General features: G+C 32.6%; 1 protein-coding gene and 4 pseudogenes across 2 annotated transcripts; 3 read left to right on the forward strand and 2 right to left on the reverse strand.

The window, feature by feature from the left end:
* Window positions 1–1652: 1652 nt before the first annotated feature.
* Window positions 1653–2799, forward strand: LOC104770697 (GEM-like protein 6 pseudogene; annotated as a pseudogene). The gene has a single exon (XR_015592564.1). The product of XR_015592564.1 is annotated as a GEM-like protein 6 pseudogene (transcript).
* Window positions 2800–3542: 743 nt separating this feature from the next.
* Window positions 3543–4527, reverse strand: LOC104770698 (putative GEM-like protein 8 pseudogene; annotated as a pseudogene).
* Window positions 4528–11111: 6584 nt separating this feature from the next.
* Window positions 11112–11931, reverse strand: LOC104772490 (agamous-like MADS-box protein AGL53 pseudogene; annotated as a pseudogene).
* A 3704-nt stretch (window positions 11932–15635) lies between these two features.
* Window positions 15636–17118, forward strand: LOC147918788 (uncharacterized). Its single transcript, XM_087503372.1, has 2 exons — window positions 15636–15705; window positions 15913–17118. The coding sequence occupies exon 2, from the start codon at window positions 15918–15920 to the stop codon at window positions 16953–16955; it is 1038 nt and encodes a 345-aa protein (XP_087359498.1). The 5' UTR covers window positions 15636–15705; window positions 15913–15917; the 3' UTR covers window positions 16956–17118.
* Window positions 17119–23167: 6049 nt separating this feature from the next.
* Window positions 23168–23972, forward strand: LOC109131183 (agamous-like MADS-box protein AGL93 pseudogene; annotated as a pseudogene).
* Window positions 23973–26085: the final 2113 nt, after the last annotated feature.

A 26085-nucleotide genomic window follows, 5' to 3' on the forward strand; every position in this document is an offset into this window, starting at 1 on the left:
AAACTAAATATCTAAATAATAGGAAACAAACGACTTAATTATAGGAGAGAAAAACTCAATATTTACAAAAATATAAAATCGAATCTTTTAAATCTAATATAGGGTCCACGTCTCATTAATATTATCTAAATTGTTTATCCATAATCAGAATAAAATTAAATAGTAAGTTTAGTGTTTGGCTATAAATATATGTTTGGATACACCCTTTCTAATAAGGGCATTATATGGAATTATGTTTTCTTTACTTTTTTTTTATGCCTAAGTATATTTCCCAATTAATAGTATAGATACCATAAAGCTTGAATAGTCTCTGACGGTAGAAATTTATATGATACTATTAAGCAAATATGAATAATGGACGACAAAATAACAAAATACTAGTATTAAATTTTGAATTATAATGTAACAGTGAGTGATACCATCTTTTGTTAGAATAATTATATTGTTCTCTGAATTCAATAACTTTATAACAACTACCGACTAAATCATTCATGTCTTTTTTTTTCCGCCACGATTCGATCATTCATGTCTTAACAACTAAACGAATCATTCCTTTCATTAATGCATGTACCTATATATGTTGTTTTTTTGTTGTTGTTAAAGAAATAATGTATGTACCTATTTATAATCACCTACATTGTCGACAAAATGTTACCATGCATACGAATATTTTATAAATATATACATATATAAACATTGCATACACACACATTTCTACACCATGTTCATATCACATGGGTGACGAATTGATGAAACAACATCTATACTACTATATGGTGGAATGGATCTTATTTAACAATTTGTTTTGCTTCCTTTATTGCTTTGAATATTTTGTTTTTTCAAATCAAATGTAACTCTGATATTTCTTATCTTAGCATGAAATAAAAGAAATAAAGGCATAAGAAAGTCACAATGCCAACGCGGGAAGCTCCAAAGCCACGACGTCCCCTTCTGCATATCTCAATTTGCTCTCGCCTTATTCAAAAAAGCGTTACGTCATTTTTTTTTTCTTGTTTCATGCATGTTCCTATTAAGAAGGAAACATATTTTATCTCCTATACATGTATGTAAAGATATATGTAGAAAATTAAAATCAGGCTAAACAAAGTAGGATAAAAAAAAAAAAAAAGGGGTTGATGTTGTTTGCCAACTTGTTGGTAAAAAAGCTAGTCGGAGTCCAGTGTCAATCAGTAGGATGATCTCTTTCTCTTTTTTTTTTTGTTTCTTTCTTTTTTACTTTGCTTTTGTTTTGGCTATATATCTCTAATATACAAACTGATTTTATGTTAAAGAGATTAATTTATGATGAGTGTAGAGGGTTTGAAAAATGGATTGTAACATATTAGTTATTACCTTTGACACCAAATGAGTGTTTGTTATAGACTAATTAATAATATTATGCTTGAGAACAAACTTAAAAACAATCATATATAAATACGAAGATACGCATCATTAATTATGATGCGGAAAGACAAATTAAAGCTACGTACCGACAATGATAAAGGAACATGTTGAGTTGAGCTAAAACATTCTCATCAGTTATTGAAATTAGTTTCGAAATAATGTCCTAAACACGGACTTGGTAGTTGCAAGTCCTTTCTTTATATAAATCTCTCCTTTAACTAGATCAAGATTATTTTTCTCACAATATAAAAGAAGAAAAAGCAAAACAAAGCATATGCTTGGTCTTCTTCTATTTGCTTTTAACCCCAAAGAAAGTGGCTTTTTCCCTGTCTTGATGACCAATCTATGACTCAGCCTTTACCACAAAGATCTCGAGTCTCAACGATTCAATGTTTTTGTATTCAACTGCCTCTTGTTTCTTTGTCTTTCCCTTTATATACCTTCTCACCAACACGGTTTCATCATCAACCATCACTCACAATTAATCTCTCTACTCTCTCCTTCTCTTTCTCACAAGATCAAGAATCAAGAATCAAAATCACCGCTAAACCATCCAAGATGACATTGAGCAGAGTTCATCAACAAGCTATTGCATTTCCCGCAGCCAAGACTGCAACGATGAGTTACTTGCCTGACCCACCTTCCATCAATAAGCTCCAAGTCCCAACTTCATCAAAGTTTTCTTTTCTAACAAGCAAAGGAAAATCAATGCTGCGAAAGAAGAAAACCGATAGCTTCACGAAAGGAGCTAGAGACCAGGACAAGTTAGAACCCAAGCTAAGTGAAACAGTCAAGAGAAAGCTATCCTTGGGAGCTAAGATCCTTCAAATGGGAGGCTTAGAGAAAATCTACAAGCGACTCTTCAAAGTCTGCGATGAAGAGAAGCTTTTCAAGGCGTACCAGTGTTACCTATCCACAACCGCAGGTCCCATCTCAGGCCTACTCTTTATCTCATCAAAGAAAATTGCATTCTGCAGCGAGAGATCCATCAAGGTGGTTTCTCCTCATGGAGATATCTCTAGGGTTCACTACAAAGTCTCAATCCCGTTATCCAAAATCAATGGTGTGAACCAGAGTCAGAACACGAAGAAACCATCTAAGAAGTACCTTGAAGTAGTCACAGTCGATAACTTCGACTTCTGGTTCATGGGATTCGTGAGCTACCGCAAAGCTTTCAACTGCCTTGAGCAAGCGTTAAACGATGATGACCAATAAGAATTTCTCTGAGGAGCTAATTAGTGCAGGTTGAAGAAGAAATATTTCATTTCAGAGAATATTAGTAAGAAGAGACTGACAATATTGTTTGTACAAACTCATTATGTTTTCCATTATTGACACAAGAAAGAGATAAATGAATATATTTAGCTGATCTCATCAGTATTTTCTTATTTCACAGTTCTCTTTTGCACCAAAACATGTCTAAGGAATTGACACGGTACTAAATAGAAGAAAACTAACCAACGGACCACATATATACTGTTTATTTTATTTTTTTGTTCCGAGAGACAGAGCAAGTCTGGATTTTGTGTTTTTTTTGTTTTGTTTTAATGTTTGAATTTTTAAGCTTATGAAGTTATAAGCTTCTCGGAGTTAGGAAAAAAAAACTATTATGCTGTAAAATTTAACCAGCCTCTTATATTTTATCACTATTTCTTGGCTTAGAAGTTACAATGAGACAGTAGCCTTATTCAATAACTTGGAGTCTTGGACAATACAACAAAGTTGAGCGGAAATTAATTAATTGTTTTTGTGTGGATTAATTATTGTTATTGTTGAGCGGTCCTAACATTATGATTGATTGCTTATTCAAATATTAGATAGTTTTTGTTTTACATCTTCATTGATTTCTTTTTTGTTGAAATGGAAGAAGAAGACACTGCTTTTGGACATTTGAAGACTATGATTCTCTATGTAATACAATAGAGCAGTGTTTGCCCTAAAGCTTTTGTTGTGATCAGTTGAGCTCTTTGATGTTTCTTTTGTTGTAATGGAAGAAGACTGCTCGTTCTCCTAGGGAAAGATTGATCCTGTGGATCTTTAAGCTTATAAATGCTCTCATGTCTTTATATGTGATTCATCCCATGACACTTCTTTTGACATGATTTGGTGCAAAGGTGGACAGTAACTTAGGAAAAGTGATGGGATCAGCTTTAGCTATATTAATCTCTTTCTCGTTTCTTCAATGTAAACCAAAATGGATAAAGCAAAATAAAATAAAAAATGAGTTTGTACAAACAATATTGTCGGTCTCTTCTAGGCTCTTTACTAACGTTCCCTGATTGAAACAGGTCAAAATAGAAATGAAATATTTCTTCTTCAAAATTAGTGTTTTCTCGAGGCAGTTGAAAGCTTTTTGGTGGCTCAACAATCCCATAAACCAGAAGTCAAATCCATCGACCGTGACTACTTCAAGGTACTTCTGAGATGGTTTCTTTGTGTTCTGACTCTGGTTCACTCCATTGATCTTGCACAAGGGAACTGACACTTTGTAGTGAACCCTGATGATATCTCCCTGAGGAGAAGCCAGCTTGATAGATTTCTCGCTGCAGAATGCAATCTTCTTTGATGAGATAAAGAGTAGGCCTGCCATGGGGCCTGCGGATGTTGATAGGTAACATTGGTACGCCTTGAACAGTTTCTCTTCATCGCAGACTTTGAAGAGTCGCTTATAGATCTTCTCTAGGCCTCCCATTTGAAGGATCTTAGCTCCCAAGGATAGCTTTCTCTTAACTTTTTCAGTTAGCTTTGGTCCTAACTTGTCCTGGTCTCTAGCTCCGTTGGTGAAGCTATCGGTCTTCTTCTTTCGCAGCATGGATTTTCCCTTGTCTGTTGAAAAAGAAACCTTTGAAGAGGTTGGGATTTGTAGTTTGTTGATGGAAGCTGCAGGGTCAGGCAAGTAAAGCGCCGGAGCAGTCTTGGCTGCAGGAAATGCAATAACTTGTTGGTCAACTCTGCTCAATGTCATCTTGGAAGGTTTAAGTGGTGATCTTGATTCTTGATATTATGAGAAAGAGAAAGAGAGAGATAGAGGAGATTGTGAGTAATGGTTGTTGATGAAACCGTGTTGGTGGGAAGGTATTTAAAGGGAAAGACAAATAGACAAGAGGCACTTGTATCAAAGCTCTGAGACTTGAGACCTTTGTGGTAAAAGGGATGAGTCATGGATCAAGCCACATAGATAAAGCTGCTTTCTTTGTGGGCATATGCTCTGTTTGGCCTTTTTTTTTGTTCTGAGGAAAATAATCATATACCTAAGTAAAGGAGAAAACACATAATTAAATAGAGATTCTACAACCACCAAATCCGTGCTAGGGACATAATATTTGTCTAAAGTACTTTCAGTAACTGATGAAATGTTTATATGTTTTTGCTTTTAGTTTCCAAATAACAAAACAACTTAGGAGGCATAAGGGCTCTATGGATCTTCTTCAATAGTTTCTCAATTCCTTTGATTTCGAAATTTAGAAGATGAAATTTACAAACTGATGATCCATTAATAATCTCCTTAAATATGCTAAAGTTATAGTATTAGAGAACATTAAAGTAAATAAAGAAAGACGATCACACGGAATGACGTTAGACTCCGACAAAGCTTTATTACCTACACAACCACAAGTTGGCAAAATTGCAAGCTTTATTTATATATTTTTCTCTCTTCTTTTTTAGCCTGATTTTAAATTTTTAACAGATATCTATAAATGTTTAGGAAGATAAGATATGTTTCCTAGTTAATTGGAACATGCATGAAACAAGAAAAAATCAAAATCAGATTGTACGTTACGCTTTTTGAATCGGTGAGAGCAAATTGAGTCACACACAAGGAGACATCGTGGCTTTCTCAAGTCTTCTTTACACATGCAAATAATCGAAGGAGACCAATTTATATGTTATTTGACCTGTTAGAATCCGTTAGGCGAAAATTGTGGAAGCATGCAGCTAACATTTAAATGTTAATGTAAATGATGTAATATATTGATTTAGTCATGCAGTTAAAAAGTATCCACGTGCATGGCAGGGCCAACCCATTTAGATGCACCGCGCACGAATCACGAATGTCTGGAATCGTCTACTGACCGATATGGCAATATCTTTCTTTTAGGCTAAGGAAAAATGTTTTCTCACGTCATATTTATTACCCTTTTTTTTTTCAATTGATATACTTTTCGTTTATGTCATATTCCATCACACACGTCGGAAAAGTTTAACGATTAATTAGAGGATAAAGTATTTAATTACAGCTTTGTATTTGATCCGGCATGCCCTAGCTAGGCCTACTGATATGAACTCTTCTTCTTTCTTTTTCCCTTTTCTTGTAACTTCTTTTTTTTAATTTATAATTTCTTTTGACCAGTCGACCATTTCCCCCACAAATATTTTTTTTCTTCACTTTTTATTCATCCACATACATATTGTTAAATATCTTATCCGACTCAGGACATGGACCCAAAAATAGATTAATACAATAAAGCTTGAATAGTCTCTTGTAAGTTTTAGAAGTCAAGAAGTATAAAAAGATTCAAGAGTGGAACAAAGAGTTTGAATATCGTTGAGTATGTTTGTGAGAGAGAGAGTATAGGAGAGAAGTATAGAAGAAGAAAAGAACTTCTTACTTGATTAGATTTATGGATACATTCCTAATATATACATAAGTAAAGAGAATATCCTACAAGATGCTACACGATTTTACAAGGTGAAAGCGACATAAAGATTCCTTAAACATAACATGTGACTTTAGGTTGACTTCTCCATTCCCACTTGCTCTAAGGTCACCAACGGTCATATGGAAGGATCTACAGACATTGATTAAGTCTCACATGAGTCTTGTGAGGCTTTGAGTGGGCCATTACACGATATGGTAGAGGATGGCCCGATGGAGACCGTAGGACAACGTCCGTACGGACATGGTGATCAAGATCCCAAATTATACTCCCCCTCAAGCTTAGTCATTGGACTCCATGACACAAGCTTGAACCATTGATCACCTACCTCATTAAAAACCTTAGTATAGAAAACTTCTTGGGAAAAACTATACTTAAGGGAAAAAGAGTGTAGGCTTTCAAGGTTTCGTGAGGTCTATGAGTCCAAGCTTTGAGTGTATGTACTCACAGACTTGAGGGCTCGCCGCCTTGGTAAATACATCGGCTAGTTGCTCAGAGCTCTCGGTATGGCAGGGAAGTGTTACGCCTAGTTGAATTTGCTCTCGGACTTTGTGACAATCAACTTCTATGTGCTTTGTCCTCTCGTGGAACACAGAGTTAGTTGCGATGTGAATGGCAGCCTCATTGTCGCAATGCATTGTGATAGGCTTCATAATGTCGATTCCAAGGTCTTTAAGTAGGTTCTTGAGCCACATCAACTCGGTAGTCAATTTCCTCATCGCTCTATACTCGGACTCGGCGCTTGAAAGGGACACCACTTTCTGTTTCTTGCTCTTCCATGTGACAAGGTTGCCTCCAAGAAAGGTGCAATAGCCGCTTGTTGATCTCCGGTCTCCTTTGTCTCCAGCATAGTCCGCATCACAATATCCCACGAGGTCCGTGTTGTTGTTGCATCCCATCCATATTCCTTGACCCGGCAATCCTTTGATGTATTTGAAAATCCGGTTGACGATGTTCCAATGGTGCACCTTCGGAGCTTGCATATGCTGACTAGCCTGGTTCACAGCAAAGCAAATGTCTGGCCTAGTAATAGTTAAGTAAATTAGCTTACCCACCAAACGTCTATATTGTGTTACATTCTTGAACGGTTGGTCCTCGGGCTCTCCCTCACGAAAAACCTTGTAGTTCTGCCGTGATCCAAGCTTTCCTACTTCATTTAAGAGGTCAATAGCATACTTTCTTTGAGATAGAAACAAGCCCTCTTCCGAGCGACACACTTCTATCCCTAAGTCTTCTTTACACATGCAAATAATCGAAAGAGACCATTTATATGTTATTTGACCTGTTAGAATCCGTTTAGCGAAAATTGTGGAAGCATGCAGCTAACATTTAGATGTTAATGTAAATGATGTAATATATTGATTTAGTCATGCAGTTAAAAAGTATCCACGTGCATGGCAGGGCCAACCCATCTAGATGCACGAATCACGAATGTCTGGAATCGTCTACTGACCGATATGGCAATATCTTTCTTAGGCTAAGGAAAAATGTTTTCTCACGTCATATTTATTACCCTTTTTTTTTTTGATATATTTTTTTTTCGTTTATGTCAAATTCAATCACACACGTCGGAAAAGTTTAACGATTAATTAGAGGATAAAGTATTTAATTACAGCTTTAGTTGTATTTGATCCGTCATGCCCTACTGATATGAACTCTTCTTCTTTCTTCTTCCCTTTTCTTGTAACTTTTTTTTTTTAATTTATAATTTCTTTTGACCAGTCGACCTTTTCCCCCACAAAGATTTTTTTTCACTTTTTATTCATCGACATACATATTGTTAAATATCTTATCCGACTCAGGACATGGACCCAAAAATAGATTAATACAATAAAGCTTGAATAGTCGACAAAATAACAAAATTTTGAAATTGAAATTGTAATAACAAAAGCGTTCTTTAGTTAGAATAATTATATTGTTTCTCTAATTCTCTGAATTCAATACTTTTATAACAACTACCGACTAGATCGATCATTCATGTCTTAACAACTAACGAATCATTCCTTTCATTAATGCATGTGTATATATATTGCTTTTATTGTTGTAAAAGACATATGACCTATTTATAATCACCTACATTGTCGACAAAATGTTATCATGCATACGTCTATTTCCCTTATAAATATATATATACAAGTTGCACACATATGACATATATACACCATGTGTTCATATCACATGGGTGACGAATTGATGAAGCAACATCGATACTATATGGTGGAATGGAATGGATCTCCTTTTTGACATCTTATATATTTAACTATTTGTTTTGCTTCTTTATTGCTTTGTATAATTTGTTTTTTTCAAATCAAAATGTAACTCTGCTACTTCTTATCTTATAGCATGAAAATCTATATAATAATAACAAACCGAATAATAATAACAATAGTTGTGTTTTTTCAATCGTATCTTTTGGATATTTTTTGAAAAGTCATGATGAATCATTAAAACGATTATTTATGAAAAAGTTACAACTGTTCACTGTAAAGTTGTGTTGATTGGAACATTCATATCTTTTGAAATCTATATATATTTGTCTGTTTGAACTGTTTTTATTTTTTTGCCATGACACAAAATCAACCAATATTTCAATCTCAACGGTTTATTCATTTTTCTAAATTATTTTATAGCATTCATTTTTAAAAAAATCAAGAAATTCCTCTAATTATTGATTTAACAAAAGATTTTTGGAATGATGAATTTATCTCGAATAAATGACACCAAAAGTTGTATTTTTTCAATCGTACTTTTTAGATAATTTTTCAAAAAAATCTGTAGAAAATTTAAATTGTGTGTTTTACACAAAGTTGCGATTGCTCATTGTAACTGTTTTTTGTAAAGTTGCAATTGTTTATTGTAGAGTTGTGTCTATTCGAATATTCGTATCTTTTGAAATCTATATATTTGTCTTTTTGCTGTTCTTTTTTTTTGCCATGCCACAATAATATAAAATTTTAATCTCAACGGTTTTTACAGCTCTCTAAATTATTTTCTAGCATTTTTTCTTTTAAAAGTAAGATATTCCTCCAATTCTTGATTTAACAAAAGATTTTTGGAATGATGAATCTAATTTACAACTTTTAGTTAGTTTTATATATAAAAAATTAATGAAAGTACCTATATATAATAGCAATCCGAATAAATGCCACCCAAAGGTTGTGTTTTTTCATTCGTACTTTTTGGATAATTTTCTAAAAAAATCTGTAGTAAATTTAAATTTTGTGTTTTACACAAAGTTGCGATTGTTCATTGTAACAGTTTTTTTGTAAAGTTGCAACTGTTCATTGTAGAGTTATGTATATTCGAATATTCGTATCATTTGAAATCTATATATATTTGTCTGTTTGAATTAAACTGTTTTCATATTTTTTGTCATGACACCAAATAATATAAAATTTCAATCTCAACGGTTTTTACAGCTCTATAAATTATTCTCTAGCATTCATTCTTTTAAAAGTAAAGAGATTCTTCCAATTCTTGATTTAACAAAAGATTTTTGGAATGATGAATCTAATTTACAACTTTTAGTTAATTTTATACATAGAATCTTTTTCCAAGAGTTAGATGGATTATATAATGAGCTTTTGGATTTGACTTTTGAATATAGTAATAAAGATGTCTTCTATTTAAAAACAGTTTATATGAGTTTGTAGGTATAATCAAGTGCAGACACAACAGTTGCGATTTTTCGTAGTACGTTTCGTTAAAAAATGGTTTTTTTTTTGTTTTTTTTTTTAATTCAAACGGTTGTATCTGTTCATTGTAGAGTTGTGTCTTTTCACTATATTTTATTTATATTTTTTCATCACAACTTTTCTTTCTAATAGGTGTGTCTATTTAAATAGTCATGCTTTTTGAACCCTCTTTATATTTGTCTCTTCATCACTAACTAACAAGTTCGTTGAAACAAATTTTCCAGTTTATGTTGAGTCTAGATAATTGAATAGATTTTATAATCTAACTAAAATTTTAGAAATGATTATAGCAATAGAGAAATTTTATACAACTTAATATTGAATTTACAGTTGTGTATATTTATCTTAATTTTCTGTTAAAAAATATTTTATTATTTAAAAATAATAATAACAATCTGAATAAATGAGAGCAACAGTTGCGACTTTTCGTAGTACTTTTTTTTGTCAAATAATTGGTATTATTTGTTCTTTTTAAAAAACTCAAACAATTGTATTTGTTCATTGTAGAGTTGTATCTTTTCACTATATTTTATTCATATCATAACTTTTTGTTCTAATAGGTGTGTCTATTTAAATAGTCATATCTTTTGAACTCTCTATATATTTGTCTCTTCATCAATAGCTAACAAATCATTGTTCGTTGAAACAAATTTTTTATTTTATGTTAAATCTAAATAATTTGAATATTATTTTTTTATTTTTTATATCTAATATTCAATGTTATTCTATCATCTAACTAAAATTTTAGAAATGATTATAGTAATACAGAGATTTAATAAAACTTAATATAGAATTTACAGTTGTGTCTATTTATCGTAATTTTTTTGTTAAAAAATATTTTAATATTTAAAATTTATTTTATTTTGTTCTTAAGAGTTGTGTATTTTAATTTTAATTTTAATTTTTCGTCGATACTGTTTCACTCATAATTAAATATATTTTTAATTATAATTATTTAATAGAAAATTACATTATTCATTATAACCATTAGTTCAATATTTTCAGTAAGGATCACTTTGTCATAATATTTTTTTAATTGTAGCTCTTTACCATAATTCTTCATAAAATTATCTTATATTTAGAATACTTTAAACAATATATTTTGTAAAGCTGCGTCTATTCTACATAATATTTTTGTTATAAGTTTTCAATTTGGTGATTATGTTTTTATTAACAGTTTATGTATTCAATTATTCTAATACATTCAAATAATTTTATAAAATATAATTTTAAATTTTAAATTTAAATTATCTTTTTTTCTAAAATACTTCCTCCGCGATATTGCGGGGGTCTGAGTCCTAGTCATACATAATGAAAAAAAAAAAAAAAACGTTGACCTAGTCAAATACCTAATTCAACTGTAATAAGAGAACATCATTGGATCAGCAAAAGACGATGGAGTGTTATTCCAAACCACAAACTGATCAAAGTGGACAAGTGGTGGGGTTTGTGTCTGAATCTGAGGAGGAAACACCATGGGAAGATCCGAGTCATTACTTCTTAGACAAAGTCCTTGTGTCCCAAGTGAAGCCTAACTCATCGATGGGTCAAAGGTAGAAACAGAGTGAGGGAGTTGACAGAAGCTACCTTTTTGTCATGGTTATAGAGAAAGACTGAAACTTTGCTCTGATGTTGTTGAGTCAATGATGGCGTCGATAGGTCTTGCTCTGTTTTTGACACACCGCTCATCAATGATGGATCTGTTGTGAAGAATCCGGCAGACACCACAGGGTTCTGATCGGGTTCCGTCTGGTTCTGTAACCGAAGAAGCTTATGTTGCAACACCCGTAGAGAACTCTCTAACGAAGCCTCCATCTCCAAGAATTTCTCAGAGAATCTGTTGTCCGTGATATCAAAAGATGTCTTCTTGTCTTTGAGGGTCTTCTTATTCAGAAACAGAGAAAGGTTTGTGTTTCTTGCGTCTCTCTCTATCGTTTAGTTTGCTGAATCTCTCCGCCATGTCTCGAACCTTGGATTGATCTTCCGGCCATGTCTTGACGAGTTCTCCGTCATGGTCGTAGGATTGAAAGCTCGGAGGCTTTCTTAAACATGGTCTGTTCTCTCAAAGAAAGATTTGTTGTCTTCTTTGAAACGGAAGAGAGCGAGGGTTGTTTCTTGAAACATCTTTGGTTTCTCACCGACAACAATTTCCTTGTTTTGTCCTTCGTCAACATTGAAGAAGAAGCCATTGTAAAAGAAGAATCTTTACTTTCTTCACAGAGAGAAAAATAAAAAAGGACGATCTTTGAGAATTAGGGTAAAACACAACACGGTTCAGGGTTATTATATACAATTTGATTTCCATATTTCCATAATTATAATTTCAATAGAATTAGATTTCTGTTATAGAATTAGTGTGAGTATACATCACTTGCACAAGTGTCCCTCTTCATGCAAACCATACACCAAGTGTCTTCTTTCATGCATTGCATGTAACACTTGTCCCCAACCTCTCCATCCTTGTCTTTGTCTCCTCCCTCTATAAATAGGAGTCATGTAGAAGAGAAAAATGTGTAATGAGAAGTCTAATTGTCTCTCTAAGTCTCTCTCTACTTTCTCTAGCTTCTCTCTAGTTTCTCTCTAGCTTCCATACGCTTATATCTCTAGATCTCTTCTCTTCTCATTTGATCATTCACATCTTGTTACCTCCAAGCTTATAGTTCACAACACGTTATCAGCACGATCGTCTCCCGATCCATCATCATTAGTTTGTTGTAACATTCAAGGTATGTAAGTTTGTTTAAATCCAATTTGATTTGATTAGTTTATATGCACATTACTACATGTATTACTAGGTACATTCCCGTGCGTTGCACGGTTTGTTGTTAGTTATTTTTAAAAAATTTTGTTTTTATAAATTGAATAATTTTAACTCATTTTCTTTTTGTTTATCTTATTTAAAAATGAACATTCTCTTTTATTATTATTATTATTATTTTTTGTGTTTTTGTATTTTGGAATTTGTACCTTTTTCATTACCTTTTATTTAAATATATATAAATATATTTGCTCACCCTTTTTGAAATGATCAAAGAAGTAAAAACCAATTTCGCATTTTGAAATAATTTTATTATTTATGACTGTTTTGTTAGATTTAAAATGTATTAAAGCTTATTGTTGTTTTGTGATTTAACCAGCTTGCAATAGATTCATGATGAAATTTGTGGTGTAAAATCTGTCAAATTTGATTAATATTAAATTTGAAAAATGTTTTTGTCGAAATAGTTATTATTCATAAAAGATTGCCAATATTCACATCATATCACTACTACACATACAAATCTTCTTACTATACTATTATAAATTAAACATGTTTACTTTTGGAATACAGCAACTAAGTCATTCCCTTTTCGTAATAATTAAATATAATTTGTCTATATAAATAATTTTGGGAGTTGACTATGTATAAAAATATACTTTTTTTTTCTTCTTTTCTTCACCAATGTGCTACAGCGGAAAAAATATACTTTTATGTGGTTGGAAAAAAATATACTTTTATGTATTTCAATGTCATTCATTCATCTTATGTGTTCTGCAAAGAAATTAACAAAATGATCATATTTACTTTAAAAAATCAATCGTTATAAAAATACACACTATATATACAAAGAGTTTAAAACATGGCAAAACATGACGACACACACACATATATATATATATATATATATATATATATATATTTGTTCTATCCTAATCAGCACATGAATTAATATTTAATAGCTAATAATAACTTTTTGAGAAGGGGTACTATATTTTGTAAGTATGATATTAGAACACTAATTATATAGGTGATGACCTTTATTTTTGTTTGGAAGATTTTGTTGATAATTTGGGATGTAGTTCAATATCAAATTTAGTTTAAACGTAAATAAATCTTAAGCCCAAATATATGCTTTTGGATATTTAAAAATAAATGTATTCTCCTAATTTGTATTTGGAATGTAATACTTATTTGCAATAGTTTTGGAAGTTAAAATTAAAAGTAGTCATAAAAGTTTGAGCTGAAGGTTTGCATTAAGAATTAATTTAAATAGAGTGATAATTTAATATTTAAGCTTGATAGGACGGATAGTAGGCTTGTTTTGTGTGGTATGAGTGTGCGTAAAGCTTAGATATCTTCTTGAAGCTCACATATAAGAATACAATACAAATATATGAGGAATTGTTTTATTATTTTTTGAGTAATATAAAAACACTTTTGTTAATTATTGGCGTGTATATTAAAATCCAGGAAAAAACAAAACATCAAATAAAAAGCAGAACAAAGCTGATAAGAAAAGAGGTTTAAAAATTGAATCCCCTTGTGTATTTTCAATGAGAGAGTGCTATGTACATCATCTTCCACGGCACGATCAGACTGTTGGCTACTCACCAAACTCTCATCAGATTCTTCCATAACAACTTTTGGTTATTTTTTGGTGATATTTTAGAAGCAAAAATAGGGATTAGCTGATGGAAGCAGTTGAATATAAGATAATGTAATCTACATATAAAATATTTATCTATGTTTTTTTTTTCTTTCGGTAAGACAAGCCAATTCATCTATCTATGTTAAATATATGACTAATCACCTAATAGAGCGTTGGTTTTTGAGCTATTGGGATTCAAAACTGGATGTGTTGCTCATGTTGTAGGAGAGTTTAGATATTACTACATTTTATGAAAATCTTTGGTAATTTAGTTTGGAAATAGGAAGATGGTAGGCTTTAGTTAAGCAATAGATGCTATTAGAAAAAAAAAAATTTAAAATCTAGGCTAGCTGTATATACACGAGTTATTTATAATATGGGCTTATTTAGTGGTAATATGTGGATTTTGAAATATGGACAAATGACCTGTAAGATTTTATAGGTTCATTTTGAGAATGTTTGTTTTTGGAACAATAGAGATGGATCTTCAAAAAAAAAAAAAGTAAGATACATATAATATAGTCTCTAAAATTAAAACCAATAATTAAGCTTTTAAAATAATATTTAATTTGTTTTTTAACACATACAACAATAACCAACCAACCAACCAACAAAAAAAAACACAAAAATGTATAATATCTAAGATGAAGTGAAAGAGAATGAGAGAATGAAAAATGAGTATTTATAGGATAGCAAGTGATGAGAGTTACAATTTAGAAACTAAAAAATATGGGAGTTAATTCTAATTTATTGTGTGTTGAATAAAATTAAGTGGAGAAATAAAGTTAATGTATATTTATTTTATTTCAGTTTTAATATTAAAGTGTAAGTTAAATGTATATGATTAAATGTGTTTTATTTATTGTTTTGATTGAATCTTTTTAGCTTTATATTAAAGGGTGAGTTAAATTTAAATGACTGAATGTGTTTTATTTGTGGTTTAATTGGAAATGTTTTTTTCAGTTTTCTATTAAATTGTGAGTTAAATGTATAAGATAAAATATGTTTTACTTATGGTTTAATTGAAATTATTGTTTTAGTTTTATATTAAAGTTTAATTTTAATGTGTATGATTATATGTCTTATTTTTGGATTAATTGAAAATATATATTTTTAGTTTTACATTTAAAGTGTGAGTTATATTTATTTGAAAATATGTTTTATTGGTAGTTTAGTTAAATTTCTGGTGAATAAGGTTTTCGGACAGGTGTCAGTTTTACAGTAGCCACATGTCAAGCTGTGGAAGAAAGTTTTAGGAGGTATCCTACTTTATTATATAAGAAAGTTTAATTTTAAAGTGTATGATTAAATGTCTTATTTATGGATTAATTGAATATATATTTTTTAGTTTTATATTTAAAGTGTGGGTTATATGTATTTAATTAAATGTGCCACGTGGTAGATAGATAGAGCTTCTTAAAAGGTGTAACCCTACTTTATTATATTAGATTTATAGAGTAAAAGTTTATTCATATTTTCTTGATCTAATGGTAGGCTCTGCCTCCTTGATCATTTAGATCTACATTCTTGATCATTATGGTAGGCTCTGCCTCCTTGATCATATGTTCATATCTATATATTTTAATTATATGGAAGGCTATGCCTCCTAAAATGATTGTTTTAATTTATGAATATATTATATAGCTTATAGTTTTGTTTTATAGTTTATATTTATTGATAAAACAAGATTTTACAAAATTATTTCATAAATTTTATATTTAACAAATTGTCTTATTATTTATATAGTAATCATGTCAAACTTGGCAAAGCTTGAATTCGCCGCCCTTGATGTCTCTGGGAAAAATTATATGACATGGGCATTAGATGTAAAATTCTATGTAAAGAGGAATGGACTTCTCAAAACCCTTGATCCGTCAGAAACAGGATTAGAAGAGGAAAAAGCAAGAACCATGATGTTCTTGCGTCACCATCTCCACGATGGTTTAAAAAATGAATACATCACGAGAGAAAATCCTGCAGATCTCTGGATTGTGATCAAGGATAGGTTTGATCACCAAAAGTATGTGATCTTACCAAAAGCCAAACATGAATGGCTAAACCTGAGGTTTCAGGATTACAAAAGTGTAAGTGAGTACAATTCCGCTTTGTTCGGAATCAGTTCAAGGATGGCTCTCTGCAGAGAAGAAGTTTCCGATTATGATATGATCGAGAAAACATTCCAAACTTTCCATCCTTCAAATGTACTCTTGCAGCAACAATATCGAGAAAGAGGGTATACTCGATATTCTGAATTGATGCAAGTTTTGCATGTTGCTGAACAAAATAATGAGCTCGTGATGATAAATCATCAAACCCGTCCAACTGGATCAGCTCCACTTTCAGAAGTGAATGTTGCTACATCCAGCTATAATAATTGGCAAGGACGAGGACGTGGACGCGGACGCGGTCGAGGCCGTGGTCATGGTCGTGGAGGAGGTCGTGGAGAAGGTCGTGGACGAGGAAAAGGAAGAGGTTTCTCTCCTAATGACTTCAACGCAAGAAAAACCAACAAGCATCTTCAAATAAATAATGTTGGTCGCGTTATAAAGAAACAAGGTGAAAGTACTTGTTACAGATGCGGCATGAAAGGACATTGGTATCAGACCTGTCGTATTCCAAAACATTTGGCCGATCTGTACCAAGCATCCCAAAAGGCAAAAGAAAGGGATGTTGAGACCAACCTCATCTATGATAAAGCTGGATCTTCTTTCCATGGCCTAAACGATGAACCCCATCTTGATATAACAGATTTTCTCGTTGATAATGAAAATGGAAAATCATGCAAATAAGACCGATATGCCATGATATGCTTTGTCATAGTTTGGTATATATTTTATGTTTATAAAATGTCTTTTTGGATAATAGTTTTATTGTAATATATAATAAGTTTTTTTTGTAAGACTTTTTGTTATTTCATTAATGTTTATTTTATAAATATTTTATCTCAGAAAATGTCAAATTTTGAGATTGAGGATGGAGACATGTGTCTAGCAGACAGTGCTACAACTCACTCAATACTTAAAAAGAAAAAATATTTCTCCTCTCTCAAAATAAAAGACTCCGCTAGAAGCGTGAGCACTATATGTGGTAATGCAAAAATTATTATGGGCTCTGGAAAAGCCAGTTTTTCAATGCCAAGGGGAACAAAATTTGAAATTGATGCATTATATTGCCCTAAGTCTCATAGAAACTTGATTAGTTTCAGAGATATCCGAAGAAATGGATATCATATAGAGACTCTGAATAAGAATGACATTGAATATCTTTGCATAACATCTGAGAAGAAACATATATTGGAAGAATTGCCAATGTTATCCTCTGGATTGTATTGCACAAAAATAAATAATTTTGCATCTTATGTTACAGTAAACTCTAAGTTTACTAGTACATTTAAGATATGGCATGAAAGACTTGGACATCCTGGTTCAGTCATGATACGAAAAATTGTGCAAAATTCCAATGGTCATCCATTGAATAACGAAAAGATTTTTAGATCTGATGAGCTTTCATGTGATGCATGTTCTCAAGGAAAACTCATAATTCGGCCATCGCCAGCCAAAATTGGGAATGAATCACCATTGTTCTTAGAGAGAATACATGGTGATATATGTGGACCTATCCACCCTTCATGCGGGCTATTTCGTTATTTTATGGTAATGATTGACGCATCTAGTAGATGGTTAAATGTGTGTCTATTGACAACAAGAAACACGGCTTTTACAAAATTCATTGCCCAAATAATCAGGTTGAAAGCTCAATTCCCTGATTATGCCATATAGAAAGTCAGACTTGATAACGCTGGTGAATTCACTTCACAAGCTTTCAATGACTATTGTATGTCAATAGGAATCGATGTTGAGCATCCGGTTCCTCATGTTCATACACAAAATGGCATGGCTGAATCTTTGATTAAACGGCTACAACTCATTGCTAGACCGTTAATATTGAGAACAAAGCTCCCAATTTCTATATGGGGTCATGCTATATTGCATGCTGCGGCATTGGTCCAAATACGACCAAGCGCATATAATAAATATTCCCCTTTACAATTGGCATCTGGCCAAGAGCCAAACATATCCTATCTTGGTATTTTTGGATGTGCGGTTTATGCCTATAGCCCCACCACAAAGAACAAAAAAGGGGCCACAACGGAGATTGGGCATATACGTCGGTTATGCATCCCCGAGTATAATTCGGTATCTTGAACCGCAAACTGGTGATATGTTTACAGCACGGTTTATCGATTGTCATTTTAATGAAGATGAATTTCCAGTGTTAGAGGGAGGTATTAAACAAGAATCAAAAGATATCACATGGTATACACCATCTTTGATATACATTGATCCCCCTACAAATCAACGTGAACTGGAAGTTCAGAAAATTGTACATTTACAAGGTTTGGCAAATCAATTGCCAGATGCGTTCATAGATACAAAAAGGTGACAAAGTCATATATCCCCGCTGCAAATGCACCATCAAGAGTTGAAATTCCTAGAGAGGAATTTGATGGAAGCAAAGCTAATGAACCTAAGGTTCAATTGAAAAGGAGGAGACCAATGGGCTCTAAAGATAAAAATCCCCGAAAGAAAAAGAAAATGGGAGATGAAAAGGTTCAAGAAGTTCAAGAAGAACCAAATAAAGAGAAAAATCCTCAGGATGATACAGAAAAATATGAGATTTCTATTAACTATGCTAAAGATGGAATGTTATAGGCTAGAGATGAAATCGATGATGATAATGGAATATTCTCTTTTTCTGTATCTAAAGAGATCGATTATGAAAAAGATGATCCAGATCCAAGGTCCGTATCAGAATGCCAACATAGGCCTGATTGGGAGAAATGGAAAAAGGCTATGCAACTTGAGTTGCTCTCCCTCAATAAAAGAAATGTCTTTGGACCTCTTGTCACTGCATCTAAAGATGAAAAACCTGTTGGTTGCAAGTGGGTATTTGTGCGAAAAAGAAATGAGAAAGATGAAATCACAAGATATAAAGTCCGACTTGTTGCACAGGTTTTTCTCAAAGACCTGGAGTTGATTATGAAGAAACATATTCTCCATGATGCAATTACATTCAAGTACTTAATGAGCCTAACGGCTTCTAAGAATTTAGAAATATACCTTATGGATGTAGTGACATCATATTTATATGGATCATTGGATAATGATATATACATGAAAATCCCATAAGGATTTAAGATTTCTGAGGCATTAGACTCTAAGTCTAATGAAATTTGTGAGATCAAATTACAGTGATCACTTTACGGATTAAAACAATCCGGGCGCATGTGGTATTATCGCTTAAGCGAATACCTATTGAAGAAAGGGTATGTTAATAATGAAATATGTCCATGCGTCTTCATAAAGAAATCTCCATCGGGATTTGTGATCATTGCTGTATATGTTGATGATCTAAATATAATTGGAACTCAAAAGGAGATTGATGATGCAAGAACTCATATGAAGGAAGAGTTCGAAATGAAAGATCTTGGAAAGACTAAATTCTGTCTCGGGCTTCAAATAGAGCATTTCCAAGATGGAATATTTGTGCATCAATCAAATTATACGAAAAAGATTTTAAAGCGCTTTAATATGGACAAAGCGACTCCTTTGAGTACTCCAATGGTCAATAGATCTTTGAATGTCGATAGTGATCCATTCAGATCTTGTGAAAACAACGAGAAAATACTTGGTCCCGAAGTACCTTATATGAGTGCTATCGGTGGACTCATGTATCTTGCAAATTGCACTAGACCAGATATTGCATTCGCTACGAATCTACTTGCAAGATACAACTCATCTCCTACTCGCAGGCATTGGAATGGGATAAAACATATTCTCCGTTATCTTCAAGGTACGATTGACTTGGGATTATTCTATCCTAGAAACTCTTCGGTTGGTCTTGTTGGTTTTGCAGATGCAGGATAATTATCAGATCCACATAAGTCCCGATCCCAAATTGGATATGTTTTCACAATTGGAGGAACTGCAATCTCATGGCGCTCACAGAACAGACTTTGGTCGCCACTTCCTCAAATCATGCAGAAATAATTGCTCTTCATGAAGCATCGAGGGAATGTGTATGGCTTAGATCAATGACTAACCACATACAAGAATCAAGTGGAATAGTCACCAGTAAAGAGACAACAACATTATTCGAAGACAATGCTGCTTGTGTCGTCCAAATCAAGGAAGGTTACATCAAGAGCGATAGAATAAAGCCTATACCTCCAAGATTTTTCTCCTACACTCAAGAACTCGAGCAAAAGAAGGAAGTTGATATTCAACATATCCGCTCAAGTGACAATCCAGCAGATCTATTCACAAAGGTGCTTCCGACTACTACATTCAGAAAGCATATTCATAATATTAGAATGCGGTATCTACGAGATCTGTGAAGTTTTTTCGAGGGGGAGTTTACACTATTGTACTCTTTTCCCCTTGTCATGGTTTTTATCCCACTGGGTTTTTCCATGATAAGGTTTTTAATGAGGCAGTGTATAACTCATCACTGGTGATGGATACTCAAGAGGGAGTGTTATAGAATTAGTGTGAGTATACATCACTTGCACAAGTGTCCCTTTTCATGCAAACCATACACCAAGTGTCTTCTTTCATGCATTGCATGTAACACTTATCCCCAACCTCTTCATCATTGTCTTTGTCTCCTTCCTCTATAAATAGGAGTCATGTAGAAGAGAAAAATGTGTAATGAAAAGTCTTATTGTCTCTCTAAGTCTCTCTCTACTTTCTCTAGCTTCTCTCTAGTTTCTCTGTAGCTTCCATACACTTATATCTCTAGATCTCTTCTCTTCTCATTTGATCATTCACATCTTGTTCATCTTGTTACCTTCAAGCTCATAGTTCACAACAATTTTCATATTTTAGGTTTAGTTTCCTTTTTTTATTTGTTTTTTGAAGTGTATTTCCATACACCTTTATTAATCTAACCGTTGGAATTTTTCCAGTAATTGTAATTTTCCTTTTTTTCGTTTGTTGTCACGAATTAGATCCGAAAGACTCGACTCAGCTTGGACCATTATAAACTGTCATGGTTCTGTTCTTCCGTAAGAAAAGATTATGATGGGCATAGTTACAAAATACTCATGATCCATCTAGCCTTAAAAACGGTTTCATGTTCATGAACTAGATTCAAAATAAGAATACGTTTGACAGGGCAAAAAGGTAACTTTGTAGGCAGTCTTGATATATGGAGACAAGTTATGCCTTATGGATACCCCCAAGAAGATGCATGCAGAAAAGATTCAAATAATTGACAACATTGCTATGCCTACGATCACTCTCAGGACAACTCATTTGAGTAGCAAAAAACAAGCATGAGATAGCCACGGGAATTCGACCAGCACAGGAATCAATCACACCTTTATAGCATCAGCTCTAGGCTTCCATAGCCCTAGCCTGTATTTGTGGCTGTATTTGAGTATGAGTTTCTTCTGCAAAATCAGAATCCATAATGATCCGAGTAAGTTAGAGAACTGAAAAAATCGAGCCAGCAAATCCAAACATATGATTTAATTCACCAAACATAATAGCATTTTTCATGAAAGGAAAGATGTCTTAAGTGAGAAACAGGAAACAATGAAACTCTCAAGTAACATCCTAAACTGAAGCAGGATCAGATAACAGAGAACTTACAGGTACCCAAAAAGTTCAAGAACTCATCTTTTTGGTTTGATTCACGTTTTTCTACCTAAAGCATGAACATCTACTACTTTTTCGACATACTAACACGTTACTTTTTTCAGTGTTCCTTTAAGAGCCTTACCCATACGGATGCCACCTGGAACCATGGCAAAAACATCACCAGGAACAGTGTTTTTGTTTGCTGCAATATGTACTGATTCTAATACTTTTTCCACTCTTGATCCATCTATTCCCTGCAAAAACCAACATCATATATGATATATGTAACCAGAGAAAAAGTATACACTATGCACTGCTTACTGAGGTTCACAGTACAAAATCAAACATTTTAACTTGATTTGCTATAACCTGTTCAGCATAGTCAGTAAAAAAAACAAATCACACAACAGATACGAGAAACAAAGAAACCATCATTGTTTTAGTTTTATCATTACCAATGGGATTAACCCTTTCATATGCAAACTAGTACGTCCAAAGCAAACAATTCCATCTAGATAGCAAGCAAAGTCTGCACTTCCAAGCCAGCTGTTCTTATATTAAAAAAGAATGAGATGGTTACAGTAGGTCTTATACCCAGCTGTTCCAAACATGGCAGTATATCTAAGGCATATCAACTAATTACCGACAATCAGTAAATAAAACGCACCTCAGCAAACCTTGAGCAATTACGGAGAACTTGATCCTGGTAGCCTACAATAGAGTAAATGACAAGTCAGGAAGATCATAAATATAATTCTTGATTAGAACTTAATCACATTAGTGACTGGAGTTCATCTGTACATATTACTTATTAGCCAATAGAACACAAATTCAAAACAAAGTTTGATGACTGAACCTGCTTCAGAGAAACTGCTAGACCCGTAATTGTGTGATTATATGAACCACCTTGCAATCCAGGAAATACAGCTTGGTTTATTTTGTCTTCATAGTCATACATAACCTACAAGGTAAAGATACAAACGATTAGTACTAGGAAAATTTCTCAGCACCTTATCTACTCGTCCTTATACAAAATGGAAACTTAAAATATGATTTTAGTATGATAAAACTGAAACAATGATGGTTTCTTGTCATATATATATATATATACTACAACGGTTAGATTAATAAAAGTGTATCATCATTTAATGAAGAGAAGATACGCTTCAAAATAAAATAAAAAAGGAAATTAAACCTCAAATATGGAAACCGAATTCTATATAATAACCCTGAACCGTGTTGTGTTTTACCCTAATTCTCAAAGATTGCTATTATTTTCTCTCTATCAAGAAACTAAAGCTTCTTTTTTACTTTTTTTTTTCTCTGTAAACAAACAGCTTACAATGGCTTCTTCTTCAATGTTGACGAAGGACAAAACAACGAAATTGTTGTACCGAAGATGTTTCAAGAAACAAAACTCGCTCTCTTCCGTATCAAAGAAGACAACAAATCTTCCTTTGAGAGAACATACCATGTTTAAGAAAGCCTCCGAGCTTTCAATCCTGTGCGATATCGAAGTCCGTGACAGAGAACTCGTCAAGACATGGCCGTAATATCAATCCAAGGTTCGAGACATGGCAGAAAGATTCAGCAAATTAAACGATAGAGAGCGACGCAAGAAAAGCACAAACCTTTCTCTGTTTCTGAATAAGAAGACCCTCAAAGAGAAGAAGACATCTTTTGATATCAAGGACAACAATTTCTCTGAGAAAGTATTGGAGATGGAGGCTTCGTTAGAGAGTGCTCTACGGGTGTTACAAGATAAGCTTCTTCGGTTACAGAACCAGACAGAACCCTGTGGTGTCTTCCGCCGGCTTCTTCACAACAGATCCATCATTGATGAGCGGAACAGAACAAGACCTATAGACGCCATCATTGACTCAGCAACATCAGAGCAAAGTTTCAGTCATTCTCTATAACCATGACAACGGTAGCTTCTACCAACTCCCTCACTCTGTTTCTAGCTTTGACCCATCGATGAGTACGGCTTTACTTGGAGCACAAGGACTTTGTCTAAGAAGTAACGACTCGGATCTTCCCATGGTGTTTCCTCCTCAGATTCAGACACAAACCCCACCACTTGTCCACTTTGATCAGTTTGCGGGGTGGAATCAAACTCCGTCGTCTTTTGCTGATCCAATGATGTTCTCTTATTACAGTTGAATTAGGTCTTTGACTAGGTCAATGGTTTATTATTTTCTATTATGTATGATTATGAATGTTAGATTATGAGTTTTAACTCTGCTAGCAAAAAGTATCTTCTTGTGGCCGATTTAGGGTTTGTTAGAAGTCGACAATTTTTGTTATTATCCTTTGAATTGTATGTTTTCCTAAGTATGAATGTATTTTTTCTCAAGTTCCTCACATATATTAAGAATTTAAGAGTTTTAATATACAATCGACATTGAATGTTGGACACTAGAAAATTTTCAAGATACTATATTGGTATTGTTTCTTTTTTTGACAATGATATATTGTCGAGAATATTGGTTAATAAATAATGGTCTTGGTTTGTAATGAAACTACAAGATTATGTCCATGTTGGCCAGTATTCTTAGACTCGGCATCAATCGTTTCATTGCAATCCTCTATATATGAGAAACATTTTGAAGAAAAAGCTTAAAAGAGAAACATTTTGAAGAAAAAGCTGACGTGTCGTCACCAGAGAACTCCATAGTCAATTTATTGTTCACCCTTAGTATTCCATAAAATTACATAAAACTATCACTGCTATATATATTCCTTTTGTCAATTGCTACTGATATTCAATTTATTTATATACACAATATTTTGTTCATATAAATTGGTAAATATTATTCAAAAATTAATAAATATTATCCTCCAAATATTTTCGAAATTAAATTAATTTTATTATGTATTGTAATATAATAATATAACTATATTATGAGATGTAAATATATATATATATATTTAAAATCATATCTTCAAAAATATAAATAATGTTACCTTTCCAATAATTTTATAAAGCTCTAATGGTGAAATCATCGACAATCATTAAATATATAGGGGATTTAGATTAATTGTCATTAGTATAACTAAAGAATATTTCATTCAATAATTGAAGGAAATCTATTTATCTTAATTGGGGAATACACTTAAGAGTAAAAAAAATCATATCAAATATCCACGTTGCCAAAATAACCCAATTTACATATTAAGAAGAAGATTAAACAACATATTATATTTTAGGAAATCGTTTAAATTAGTTCCATAATAATCATGTTATGAAAATTTTGTGTGGGTATATTCATGTATGGCAAAATACGGGACGAGAATTTGGGAACAAGAATTCAAGCAGAACATATGCAGACATACTATTTACTCATGTGAATTACGAGGAATGGGTTTTTTCAGGTCAAAAACAATTTTAAACGTTGCAATCAGACATATTAGACGAGTTTGATCGCTTGACAATTATATTTAGGTCATCTGGAAATTCTATGATATGCAACGGGATGGGTATAGGCAAGTAGACATGAACACGGGTACAGTTACGGTTATTAACTATTGGTTATGGTTAAATTCAAAACAAGACGAGTATCTCATATACAAAACAAGACAAGTATCTCAGTAGTAACAACATTTAGTGGTCCCATATATTTAATAAGACGGTTTCAGTTAAATTCAATTTTAATATATTTAGCGTGACGTTTACAGAACAAGACGAGTATCTCATTCTAAAATATATACATCTAGGTTAAATACGTGAAATAAATGAAACTGAAACCGAATCCAAATTTGATTTAACATCCTTAAACAAATAGTTGGAAATGTTTGGATTACATTTAGAATAATATACACGTAATATCACATATCTAAATTATATCTTAACTTTTTCTTTATATATATCATTTATGCAGGTCTGAGTAGGGGATTTAGATTAAATTGTCATTAGTATAACTAAGGAATATTTCATTCAATAATTGAAGGAAATCTATACTATTAATTGGGGAATACACTTAAGAGTAAAAAAAAAAATCATATCAAATATCCACGTTGCCAAAATGACCCAATTTACATATTAAGAAGAAGATTAAAAAACATATTATATTTTAAGAAATTGTTCAAATTAGTTCCATAATAATCATGTTATGAGAATCATGTGTTGGTATATTCATGTATGGCAAAATACGGGACGAGAATTTGGGAACAAGAATTCAAGCAGAACATATGCGGACATACTATTTACTCATGTGAATTACGAAGAATGAGTTTTTTCAGGTCAAAAAAAATTTAAACGTTGCAATCAGACATA

This window comes from Camelina sativa, chromosome 20 (genome assembly GCF_030686135.1).
Source record: "Camelina sativa cultivar CO46 ecotype springtype chromosome 20, ASM3068613v1".
Lineage (NCBI taxonomy): Eukaryota > Viridiplantae > Streptophyta > Magnoliopsida > Brassicales > Brassicaceae > Camelina > Camelina sativa.

Excerpts from the sequence above, each read along its gene's own strand:
- LOC147918788 (XM_087503372.1), top strand. The coding sequence starts at position 15,918 with ATGTCAAACTTGGCAAAGCTTGAATTCGCCGCCCTTGATGTCTCTGGG.